Source organism: Crocodylus porosus, unplaced genomic scaffold (assembly GCF_001723895.1).
Source record: "Crocodylus porosus isolate Cpor-Errol unplaced genomic scaffold, CroPor_comp1, whole genome shotgun sequence".
Classification (NCBI taxonomy): Eukaryota; Metazoa; Chordata; order Crocodylia; family Crocodylidae; genus Crocodylus; species Crocodylus porosus.
In genome coordinates, this window is record NW_017728886.1 from 54,491 (window position 1) to 67,051 (window position 12,561).

The window sequence follows — 12,561 nt, forward strand, 5'->3', positions numbered from 1 at the left end:
GGGGAGCTGCCCCGCCGTGGGGGTCCGGCGCTCTGGGGTGGGGGCCGTGGGCGTGCTGGGCAGGGGCCTGGGGGCTGCACATGGCGCCGGGCGACGCGGAGCCGTAGGGGCCTGTGCATGGCGGGAGCCGCGGACCCCGCCGGCGCAGCGTGGAGCCCCGTGGGGGTGTCGCGGGGACAGCCCGTGCCATCACGTGTTTGTGTTTCTCCTTTCCCGCGGCCCCGCGTGTCGGGGCCCCGGCCTGTGCTGCAGGAGCGGGGGATCGTCGCGGTGGGAAGCGCCTGCTTCTCAGCCGGATCCTGGTGCAGCGGGGACCGGGAGGTCTTTCCCACGCGGGTCGCTTGCGCCCAGGCTTTTCCTCCAGCCGCCGGGCAGCGGGCCGGCCCTGAGCTCCCGCTGCACCCCCGGCGCTTCCCGGGCGGGCCGTGCTGAGGTGCCCGCGGGGCTTTCCGTTTGGATCCCGGCCCTGGACATGTGCTGTCTGAGCTTCCCGTGAAGCCAGCCCTGGCATCGCTGCAAGACCGGGGAGCCCTGGCCCTGGGCTCTGCCCCAGCCCGCAGGGCCGTGCCCGGGCACTCTCGTTGTCGGACTTGGCCTGTCGCGCAGGCGAGCTCCAGGCCGGGAGCCCTGTGCAGCGACGCAGGAGGCGGAGGTCTGCTCTGCTTCAGCCCTCGTGTCCCCGGGAGTCTTCGCCAAGCCGTGGCTTGTCCTGGGGTTACTCCTGCCCGTGCTGCCCGTGCCAGAGGCCGCCGGGCTCCCCAGGCGCGGTGCTGCGCCGCTGTGTCTTCATGTAAGGCGAGTCACCCGTGGGAGCGCAGGGCAGACCGTCCGTCCGTCCGGCTGCCCGAGACAGACCTGCCCCTCCTCTGGGACTGCCCGTGGCCGGCGGGTGGGGGAGTCCTGGGGCCGGCAGCGCTCGCAGACCCGGGCAGGGAAGCGGCTCTGCGCGGCCCCGAGCAGCCCGTCTCCTGCCAGGTCTGCGCGGCGGAAACCTGGACCCTGCTCACGAACACGCTCGGCCCCACGGCGAAACGGGCCGAGGGGCACGTGCCGGCGCTACAGCCGGGCAAGAGGGGCCGACAGGAAGGAAAGGGCCGAGCTCGTCCGGGGGAGAGGGGTCGGCATCGACTGCCAGGGGTGGACCCTCGGAGGAGGGCAGTGGTGGGGGCGGGGATGGGGGGGGGGGGGGGGGTGGGGGTGGGCGCGCGGTTGAGCGGTGCGAACTGTGCGATGGGTGTCTGGTGTGCTTTGAGCTGAACTGCAGGGGCCACTTGGCAGAGAGCTGGGGTGGGGGTATCCTAACATGATAAAAGCCGTAGCACTGTGCCGCCCGGAGCCTTACTGATGGACGGACACCCGGGCAGGGCCCGCCGGCCGCAGGGTGGGCCGCACGCGCCGTGCCCGCTCCCCACAGCCACGCTCCACCTCACAGCCGCAAGCCGTGCCCCCACCACGCGCGCTTTTCCACAGCCCAGTAATATATTTATTTCTATATAGAGAAAGACGTATTTTGGCAAAAAAACGCAAAACCCACAAATCAGTCCATTGTAATCTTAGTGGCCCCTTCCCCAGCAGCTGAGTTACCTCTGCCCGCCCTTCCTGGTATAAGTCATAGCATACTTAACCCGTTCTTTCTCATGGTGACAGGCTACAAGAAAGGAAAACTGAGGCAGGGAACATGAATGTGAAAAACCCAGGGTTAACCCACAGATATTATAAACAACACCTGTTCTGGTCACAAGCCCAGGGGCCCAGGGGATGTGTTGCCTCTGCATGGCATAGCATCTTCCACTCCTCTTGGAAGGTCCTCCTGGGGGGTCCAGGTCCGTGTCGGGGCATCTGACTGCACATTACCTAACCTCGCTCATGCCCTGTCACGTCCAACAACACGACACTAGTCACAAAACTCTTTCACGCTTTGAGCCATTCATTTACCCTTGTGCGACCACAGAGTGGATGCCTGGGACCTGCTTTCTTTTTGGCTCCGTACCTTTCTTCGGATCAGGTGGTGCAATGCCAGCCAGTCAGTACAGGCTATCCTTTGGTGTTGACTTTTGATATCCTGTTCTTGCAGGACAGCTGTCATTTAGAGCTGAGTCTTATTTCTTGGCATGAACTGATCATTCCCATACTGGACATGCATCCTCCACGGGGAGCAACGCAAGACAGTAGCAGTGGTTCATAACGTAGCTGCGTTCGCTCCCCAGTTTGAGGTGACCATCTTTCAAAGTATGTTGTTCCGGGCACTGACTTTCCCTTTCATCTTCTTCACATGTGCTTTGAAGGTAAGGGCTTGGTCCAATGTGACCCCCAAGTACACAGGGTTTGGGTAACTAGTTAGTAGGACACCATCCTAGGTGATGTTTAATTTCCACTTGACTTCTCTATGGTGAGATGAAAAGCTGTGACCTGCGTCTTGCTCGGGTTGCCATGAAGCCACTGGTGACACATAGGGGGTCCACGTGGGCGCACGTGCAGCCCCTGAGCATGGCACTGCACCCCCTATGAAAAGGCACCAACACGGTCGGCAGCACCAACGGGCAATTGCTGCTCGCCAACAGCCCCCCCCACTGCTGACACCACTGGCAGCGTCTGCATGAGGTCAGCAATCACCACCGGCCACTGCTGACACTGCTGGCAGCATCTTTGGGTGGTCACCAACCTCTGGTCAGCGCTCGCCACCCTCCCCCCCCAACAGTGCTGGTGGCATCTACGGGAGCTCCTGCTTACCGGTGCCGCGCTGCCACCACCGCGCCCCCGCAGCCACCATGGGCACGTGTTGTTCACGGATGAAGCTGGCTTTTATTGTGATCTGAGAGGTTGCTCAGGGCACATGTCAGTCTGTTCTCAACAGTAGCAAAGTCCTTCTCGTGACATGATGCATGGATCATCAGCATACATGAAGTTCCTTGTATTATTCCATTTGGGTTGGTCATTGGTGGGGGTGTGTATTAAAAAGGATTGGTGCCAGCACCCTGTGGGAGGCTGTTTTGTTTTTGTCCCCAGCACCTCTATTTCTTGCACACTTCTATGTAAAAACATCTCTTCTCCAAAAGAGACCAGATGAGCTGCACTAGGCGGTAGTCGGGCGTCATATTGTAGACTTGCAGGTTTTGGTGGTTGACTGTATTGTATGTTGCTGATAGGTGTACAAACACAGCACTTGTTACTGTCCCTTTCTCAAATCCATCTTCTATATGCTGGGTGATATTTAGTATTTGTCCAGTACAGGACTTGCCTGGTCTAAATCAAGCTTGCTGTGGGACTAGATGTCGTCTGATTTTTATGAGGTGAAAGACAATTGAGAGTAAGGTGCTCATAAAGATTATAAAGATGGCTCAGAAGTGACACTGACCTAAAGTTCTCTGGGCCAAAGGCCTCCTTCCCTGGCTTCAAAATAGAGCTGTTGGATGGGCTTGTTGCCCATAGTTTACTTATTCTAAGGGCTGATGTTACAGACGTAATACCCATAACTTGGTTGTAGGACCAAAGTGTTTGATCTGCTCCATGCATATGTCACAAAGTCGAGGTATTTTGCCATTCTTCGGGTGACTTATTCCAGCATCAATAGAAGCAGTAAGTGCAAGACACAGGAGGTGACTGTGCCTAGCTACTCAACACTGGTTAGGCCTCCTCTGGATACTGTGTGCAGTTCTGGGCTCCGCATTTAAATAAGGGCATGAAGAGGGTCCAGAGGCAGCAACAGAGATGATGTAGGGCTTGGAAGGCAAGGCGCATAAGGAGAGACTGAAGGGGGTGGGCATGTTCAGCTGGCAGAAAAGGTGCCTAAGAGGGGACATGACAGCAGTCTTCAAATACTTGAAGGGCTGCCATAGAGAAGAGGGAAAGCACCTTTTCTCTCTTGCCGCAGAGAGGAGGATGAAGAACAATGGCTGGAAGTTGCAGCAAAGCAAACTTAAGTTGGAGATCTAGAAAAACTTCTTTCATAGATTCATAGATGTAGGGTCGGAGGGGACCTGAGCAGATCACCAAGTCCAACCCCCTGCCACGGGCAGGAATGAATAGGTAGGCATGCTGCGATGCTGAGGGACTCTGAGTTAACTTAAACCAGGAAGGGGTCTGGGACAGAAGTTTCAGAAACTGGTTTGACCTAAATCAGGTCCTACCTATTCTTCACTCTAGAAACAGAGAGGCAGTGAAACACCCTGCCTGGGGCAGCCGGGGACTCTGCATCATTGGAGATGTTCAAGAGGAGGTTGGACAGCCATTAGTTGGGGATGATCTAGGTGTAGTTGTGCCTATTTTCTACCATGGGTATTTCCCAGGCTTCTGGGCTTTGCTGGTTTCTCCTGCCCCCACCCCACTTTTTTCTGCTCCATGTGTCAGGACGTTTTTTAAGCCTCCCCCGAGGTATCGGGTGTTGGCTACGGCTAAGGCTGGGGGCTTCAACTGGGACACGCCGACTCTCCTGCTAGAAGCCAAGCTGGAGGGTCTTGCCCCTCCATTCAGGGTCAGACCAGTCACCACATTTGGATCATGAACAGATTCTGTCCCATGATCAGACTGGTACAGGCTGGGGGGTTTTGGCTTCCTCTGTAGTGGGGGGCACGGCCGCTACCGGGGACCTCTTGAGCATATATTGACATTTCATAAAGCAGGACATTGGATTCCCCTGCTTTACCTGTGGCAGGGTCAGGTGTTTGGTCTGAGTTGTGTCAGGGTTGAGCGTGGCTTTATGTAGATTTGAGCTTATGGTTGTGTAGGATGGTTTGGATAGGGATGATCCTGCCTCAGGCAGGGGGTTGGATTAGCTGACCTCTAGACGGTCCTTCCAGCTCCACTGCTCTGTGACTCTATGGCACTTTGTATAATTTTGTCATCCACAAGTTTGGCCACCTCACTACTCACCTCCTTTTCCAGATCATTTATGAATATGTTAAGCAGCAGTGGTCCCAACACAGACCCCTGGGGGACCCGCTATTTACTTCTTTCATCCTGAAAACTGACCATTTACACTCCTTCTTTGCTTTCTATCCTAAAGCCAGCTTCTAATCCATGAGTGGATGTCCCCTGCTTTCTTGTGACTACCTTAGTGATGGGGTCCTGCTCCCTGATCATGTCTTTGCTCTGCTCTGTCTACCATCTCTCCATCCCCATTCACCTTCTCCTGGGATGTATCGTACTAAGCCACGTGCCTCACAAGAGCCTGCGGTTCTGGGCAGTTACTTGTGTCACACTTGCAATTTCAAGGAACAGAACCAGGTTTGTTTCACAAGAGCTGCTGGCTGTTAAACCCGTTCAACTGGCATGAATCGCGCAGGAAGGCCACGCAGACCACAGTGCGCATTTCCAGTTCCTCTCGTCTGTGGCTCAGACCTCCAGCCTGGCGGAGTAGGCAGCCCCAGACATACTCTCTTCCTTGTGCTCCTTGCTAGGCCAGTCTGAGCAGCTCACGACACACGAAGCACAAGTCTGTACCACACCTGCTGCCGAAGCATTGTCCCCTTCACGGCTGGTCTACCCACCCTGTGGATGCACCAGCTGGTGTCCAGCCCCAAGAGTAACTCTCCTCCCCAAAAGGGGCACAGCTAACTTTACTTAGGACATTTCTGCCAGACCGGGGGCTGTGCTGCATAACCCCCAGCCAGCATCTCGCTGCCCGTGTTGTCAGACTCCTCCTGTACAGGATTTCCATGAGCACCACTCAGACTTTACTGTCTTCTCTTCTAAGGTCCCTTGTGTTTCCACATGATGCCGTGTTGTGGTCCTGACTGCAGACTGTAGGAGACCCTAAGCTAAGATGGTCTAGTATCTGCTGCCCTCCGCTTGACCAAAGTTTGAGTAAGAGAAGGGGCAACCAAATGAGCAAGCAAATGTCAGAGATGAGATTAAGTTTAAAAAGTATGAGCAGGGCAGTTCAGAAGAAGTTGGCTAAATGCTGCTCAGAGTGCATGGAGTGCTTTTAGATCTGGTTCAGGACAAGGTGTAGTTAAAGGAAGAATAAAAATAGGCATATGAATATTAATTAGAGTAGAACCCGTTAGATTTTTTTAAAAAATTTGGCCTTGTTTAGTAAGCTTTTTGATATTAAGCCAGGCAATACAGTTAAAAATCTGGGTCCCTGCTGAACAGCCCATCTGCAGATGCACCGAGACAAGAGCACTTTTAAAACTGAATTTGAAACCTGGATGAGAGCAGGCTGCCCACCTGCTAGAGACTTTGGGACTTCAAGAAATTAATTTTAAATTCTTCCAAATGCTAATGAAATTGTTAATTCTTTAGACAAACACACATTTTATAAGTTTTAATCATTTGCTTGATATGCTTTGCTTGTACTGTTGGCCATTTATATCTTATCTACATTTCATGATTACATTTGCTATTAAAATTCATCTGGCATTTATGTTTGCAAATATTTAATTCTGATGGGACCTGTTCTTCAAACCCTTCTTGGTTCCCAGAATTACTTTGGGGTCAATGCAACGTATAACTGCCCACACTGCCCTACTAGATGTCACCCTGTCCAAAGCTGCTGGTCTCCGGGACAAAGCTCACCATCCTTCTGCTCTAGTGTCAGCTGTTGAGTTTTCTGCCTCACTTTTGCTGCAGTTACTGACCACAAGTCCCTGCCAGCCTTGGCTGTGGAAGTAACTGCATTGTAGCTGCCTGCTTCATATCCTAATGAAGCTCATCACGTACATCCCTGTCGCTGTCCGTTCCACTTCTGCACGACAGGTTCCTGAGAGCTGACCAGCTTCCCATGAGTGTTCACTCATTTTTGACTATGGAAAATCTATAGCGACTCTTCTGTTGCAAAGAGCCAGGACGGTCCGCATCAGGTCAGGACGTCTGTGACACTGTGGATGCCTATTTGCAATCTCTGGGTTTATCTGATGAACTGCATGTAGGCACTTGCACATCTACCCGTGTTAATACTGTACAGCACCCCAGAACCCCCTTAAAAGGCTCTGACAACATGCCAGGCCCCCCGGGTGAGAATTACTGCCCAAGCCAAAGGTTTGCTTGACAATGACTTAGCATACAAATCTCCCTTCAAGGAGGCATCGGCTGTTAGGAAACAGATTAATAGATTACGAAGTCACAAGGGAGCTTTGTGGTCAACTGATCTCACCCCCATCTAACAAGGGACATATTAATTCGTGGAAGCCCTGCCTGTCTGAGACACCGCAATCTTTCAGAAAAAATGTCGTGCCTTGGCTGGAACATTCGAACACTTGGTTGGATCAGACCTGACAGCCCCAGCTGTGCTGTCCTCACGGAGACGCACTGTGAAGGAAGCAGTTACCAAAAAGGCTCTTAACCAGGCTGAGTAGGCAAAGAACCATTGTGGTGACTGCACAGGGGAAGCATTCAGCAGCTGGCAAGAGCAGCAGGACGGGAAGCTTGGGCAAGGAGGTGAACAAAAAGTGCAACCTCCAATCAACCACCTTCATCCCCGAGCAGCTGTGCCCTTCAGAATTGCTCTGGTTTGCCAGCTCCTCCCCAGGCAGGTAATCTACTGCCACGGCTAATGCCCCTCGCTGCGGAATCCAAAAAAACTGTGCCCTCCTCCTCTGTCTGGCTTCAGCAGCTACCCACTACATCTTCCTCCTGCCTCTGTCTGCCAGACTAAAGAGCTGCCCGCTCCTGGAAACTCCCTGTGTGGGAGCTGGAAGACTGTGATCAAGTCACCGCTGAACCTTCTCTTGTACCAATTTCGTAAACAGAGCTTTTTAATTTAATTTTTCCAGACTGTTGCTTTCCTGTGGTACTCTCCATGGCTCCCTGCCACCCCTTTCTGCAGGCAGGCACCAGCACTGCACACAGCCCTCCTCACTAATGGAAAGCTTGGCAGTGACACAACCTCCCTCCACCCAGGCAGCTTTCCCCTGCTCATGCAGCCACAAACCACTTTGCAGGGAAACTCATATACCAGTTTTCCCCATGACAGCAGAGTTACTGCTTTCCAAGACAGAGAATGGGGAGACATTGGTGTGACTGGTGTGATTGGCTCATAGGTGTGTGGCCTCATACTTGGCTGTATTCAGTAAAGCAGGCCCCTCCTAGCACACCCTCTGGATCATTCTGCATACGTGCTTGGCCCCACCAACTTATGCCAGCTGCAGCCTCATGTTTCCTTCCAGTTATGTCTCCCAAGTAGCACTGGGTGAGCGATGGATCCCTACAGGGGCTTCTTGGAAAATATCCTCCAGGACAGCAGTTCCCAATCTGTAGTATGGGTACCACCAGTGGTACACAGGTAACCCGTTAGTGGCACGCGTTAACAGATTTATTATAATTACTTTATATGACAAAAATTTGCTGGTGGTACTTAAGGTAGAACTGAAAAAAGTACCACCCGCACATAAGGTTGCATCCTTTTAAATTGGAGGTGCCCCATCTGTCAAGAGTTTGGGAATCGCTGCTCTAGGGAAAGAAATGTCTTTTTCCCCATTCACATTCGTGACCATCAGCCAGTTCTCAGTTCATTTTCCATAGGTGACAGTGACTAGGTCACTGCTAGGCGAAGTGGAGTCTAATGCCTGGCAGTGAAGTGGTCTGGGCCCAGGAGGGCAAGACCATGCTTGCCTTGTCCCACCCAGGTGGGAGTTGGGCAGCAGCAGGGCATAACTGGAGCCAGCAGCTGGAAGGGAACAGATTGCAAGACGGTGGACACAGGAGGCATACGTGCACCCAGCATGTGCAAATACAAGGGGTAGGATCCTGGTCAGAGCCACAGGAATGAAAGTTTCACAGACCCAAGAACAGCTGCCTGAGCTGTGCCCCAGCAGCACCTGAGCCTGCTGCAGAAAGAAATGAGCTGGTTGCTCTTCACAGCTTCTCTGACTCATTTACGTTCCTATACAAGTGTCTTCCCTTCGGAGGTGACTGAGGCTCCGGAGGCCAGGCAGCTCTCGCACCAGCCAGCTGGGTGTCCCACAGGAAGCAGCCTGTGAAGGACAGCAGCACCTTTGCCACAGAGTCTGTCTCTGGCTGCTACCCCTGCTCCCTGTCCTCCTTCCCTTTGGATGGGAACCCTTCCTGGGAGAAAGGGCACACGCTGCTGCCACTGTCCCATCTACAGCCAGCACTAGGCAGGAGATTCCTCATCATGAGCAGGAGCTCCTCTGGCAATGCCAAATGCCCAGCAATGGGACCCTGGGCTCTGCAACAAGGTCCGCAGAGACCTGAGGGAATGTTGTACGCTTGATATCACAGCCCCTGACAAACCGCCCAGCCTCAGCCTGCTCACTGGGGGAAGCAGCACCTGCCACCATAACCTGATGGGGATACCTAGCTCCCCTGTGGGACGAGGCTGATGTGCCTGCAGCTCTCCCAACACTGCACTGCTGGGGCAGATAATTACCCTGGAAAAGCAACAGGCAGCTCTTTGTACTGGGGGTTGCAGAGCAGCAGGAATGACTAACAAAGGAGCAGGGGAGGGATAAGGGAAAAGACAGAGGACCCTCCCTCCCACCCCAGCAGAGCAGAGAGCAGGAACATGACTAACTGTCTAATTCTGTCTCAGCAAGCAAGCACACGAGGGAGGGTGTCTCTGAACAGTGGGCAGCACACAAGCTGCAGCTGCCAAGCCTGCCTTGCCCTGGTTCCAGTCCCGGCCTTGCTGTGCTGGGACGGCACCAGGGAGCCATGAGTGGCTCTGGGCAGTTTGGGAGCAGGCTGCGCTCACTTCCCCTTTACCTCAGGCCCAGGCCCCTCTGTGAGGGTGGCTGCTACCGCAGTTAGAGTCAGGAAAGATGACTCACTGAACAACTGGGAGGAATGGAGTTCACTTGCATGGGAATAAACTTTAATTATTTATTTTAAAAAACCCCCACAGACCTTTCCACTGCCCTCCCCTCGGCCCTGGGGCTGAGCTGAGAAGAGGGAGGTCTTTCCTCTCCCCTCCACTTGATGTGCCCTCTGCCCCAGTGCAGGCTGGGGCTGAGGCAGAGAATGAAAGGTGCCTAGTATTAAGGTGCTGGGAACCCTTGGTGGCTGCAGGTAACTCAGGTGCTGTTGGCCTGCTCCTGCTCAAAGAGAGCCATGGCCAGGTGGGAGCGGGAGGCGAGCCCCTCCAGGTTGCTGAGCACACAGCGGTGGTACAGCTCCTCGCTCAGCCGGGGGTTGCAGCTGCGCAGTGCGTATTTCTGCACCAGCCCTGGTTCCACTGCCCGGAAGAGATGGAGCCCTGAATAGCGCAGGAAGACGTCGAAGACCTCCATGCTCTCCAGCACCTCATCCCGGTCCAGGATGTCAGCTGCCAGCTTGGTGCGTGCAGCCATGTAGTCGGAGTTGTAGAAACAGGCCTCGGCAAAGGCGTGCCGGTCGAAGTGCCCGTCCCGCAGGACGTCAGCACTGGATGACGAGGCCTGCTCACCCCGGTACACCAGCGCAGGGTTGAACTCCTGGAAGTGCACTGGAAAGAAGACCTGCCAGTTGCTGATAGTGTTCATGCGGCAGCGGTTTAGGAACTCCATGCTGACCTCTGTCCACACACTGGCCAGGAAGAAAAGGGTGTCGACGGGATGCTTCTTGGACATGATGTCCATCAGTTTCACCTGTGACGGCACCTCCGTCTTGACGCTGATCCAGGGGATCTTCACCTCAGTGTAGCGTTTCTCCAGCTCTCCCACCATGGCCTTGACCCCGGCAAAGACGTCCAGCTGGCTGACCCGTTGGGCATCATAGGGATGGTAGATGAAAAGCAGGGTCAACAGGGCATTGTCGTGAGTGTCCAGTGTGTTCATGGCAAATGTGTCCAGGAAGTTCCCCACAAAGTCCAGGTCCTGCACAGTCAGGGGAAGCACCAGTTGCACCCGCGTGGCCTCCGTCACATAGGGCATGGGAATGATTTCCATCTTGCTGAGGGGCCGCACGAGGCTAACCCGCTTGGCCAGGACATGGCTGTGGCCCTTCTGGGTCACCGCCTCCAGCAGGAGGTCCAGAGTGTACTCCATGCCCCGCGTGGGGTCAAAGCGCCGGTAGCCGTTCAGCAACTGCCGCTTGTAGAACCGGAGTAGCGGCTGGTAGCGGCTGTTGAGCTGCTCGAGTGCTGACTCGATGATGTCGCTGACGTCGGCCTTGCTGGCCCCCGAGAGCTCGCACTTGGGGGTGCCATCAGGGCAGGAGAAGAGGTGCTGCTCTGTGAAGTAGTCCCAGCTGATCACCTGGAAGCGGGACTTGGGGACGAAGGGTGCAGGGATGCCAACTGGCCACGTAAGCCCAGCCTCGCCTGCAGGGGTCAGTGATGTCAGGTTCCTGATCTGCATCTGTAGGAAGAACTTGGTGATCCCTTTGCCCCTGGAGGAGCAAGCAGTCCCCATCCCTCAACCGGTCCCTCCTCCCCACTACGGACCTCCCAAATCCTAGGTGCTACTGGAACTGCAATAGGCCTGACCCAGATCAGTTAGGATCAGAAAGAGCATCTCCAAGTGGGAGAGATCTGCCGCCACTGGGCAGTTTGAGATCAGCCCTTCCCCAGCGCCTGGAGACAGAGGTGAGGATCTGCTCCCACCCGTGTGTACCCTTCAGGTACTGACCTGGAGCTGCCAGATCTCCTGGTAGGCTCTGTCCAGTTGGATCCTGCTGAAGTGCTTGTGCAGTCGGTACATGAGGGTCACATCGGAGACAGGGTGCACGGCGAGCGCGGCCTGGAAGCTGGCCCCCTGCTCCTTCTCGGGGTCAGCGTTCTTGGCCAGCTCGTAGGAACGATAGTGCTGGCCCTGAGAGGGACGAGAGCCAAAGCGATCAGGGCTGGAGCGAGAGGCATGTCCCCCACCTGCTCTTCCCACCGTGGACAAGACCCCACCTCCGGCAATACCCCAGCCCTCTGCGAGGCCGCCAACGAGACCCGACTAGGCCACCTGCCCCCACCGCGCTGCCCGCGTAGACCTGCCCGCACCTGGAGCTGGGAGACGCAGCTGATGCCCAGGAAGTCAATGATGCAGCGCCCCAGCCACTCGTCGGGCCGCACGCTGAGGATCTCGTTGCGGCAGCCATCCAGGTGCCGACTCAGCTTCAGCAGGAGGCTGCGGGACAGCAGGTAGCCGAAGCCCCCGTGGCAGTAGCGGGCCCGCTCATCCCCGCCGATGAACTCCTCGGCCCGGCCCAGGTACACGTCCTGGTCGATGCTGAGATGCGTCACCAGTGCCTTGACCTGCTCAGCCTGCGCGTAGGTGTCGTCCTGCATGATGAAGAACCAGTCGTAGTCGGCCCCGAAGTGCTGGTGCAGGTAGCGCAATGTCTCGTACATGAGCCACACAGGGCGCTCGTCGCCATGCGCCACCAGCGCCATGCCCGGCGGCACCTTGGCGCCGCGCAGCCCCGTGAAGTACAGCAGGCGCGGGAAGTGCGGCGCCACCGTCTTGTTCACCGCCACGGCCAGGGTGGGCAGCGTGGCCCGCGACGTCAGCACAGCCGCCAGCAGGCGCTCGCGGAAGCCCAGCTCCGTCTGGATGTAGCGGGTCCTGCGGCGGGGCGGGACGGGACGGGGGGTTAGCGGGGGCAGAGCCGACCCCGACCCCCGCCCGGCCCGGCCCCGACACGACCCACCTGAGCACCTTCTTGTGCGGCGGCCCGGCGGGGCGCGCGTACGGC

General features: G+C 55.8%; 1 protein-coding gene across 1 annotated transcript; it reads right to left on the reverse strand.

The window, feature by feature from the left end:
- Window positions 1-9,852: 9,852 nt before the first annotated feature.
- Window positions 9,853-12,555, reverse strand: CHPF2 (chondroitin polymerizing factor 2). The gene is made up of 4 exons (XM_019528642.1): window positions 12,517-12,555; window positions 11,867-12,431; window positions 11,505-11,687; window positions 9,853-11,234 (listed from the first exon to the last, which is right to left on the reverse strand). Exons 2-4 carry the CDS (start codon window positions 12,257-12,259, stop codon window positions 9,972-9,974), a joined length of 1,839 nt encoding a protein of 612 aa, XP_019384187.1. The 5' UTR covers window positions 12,260-12,431; window positions 12,517-12,555; the 3' UTR covers window positions 9,853-9,971.
- Between the last annotated feature and the right edge of the window lie 6 nt (window positions 12,556-12,561).

Excerpts from the sequence above, each read along its gene's own strand:
- CHPF2 (XM_019528642.1), bottom strand. The coding sequence starts at position 12,259 with ATGGCGCTGGTGGCGCATGGCGACGAGCGCCCTGTGTGGCTCATGTAC. Across the intron at positions 11,688-11,866 it reads GCTGCGTCTCCCAGCTCCAG|GGCCAGCACTATCGTTCCTA; the intron begins GTGCGGGCAGGT and ends CGTCCCTCTCAG. Across the intron at positions 11,235-11,504 it reads AGGAGATCTGGCAGCTCCAG|ATGCAGATCAGGAACCTGAC; the intron begins GTCAGTACCTGA and ends TTCTTCCTACAG.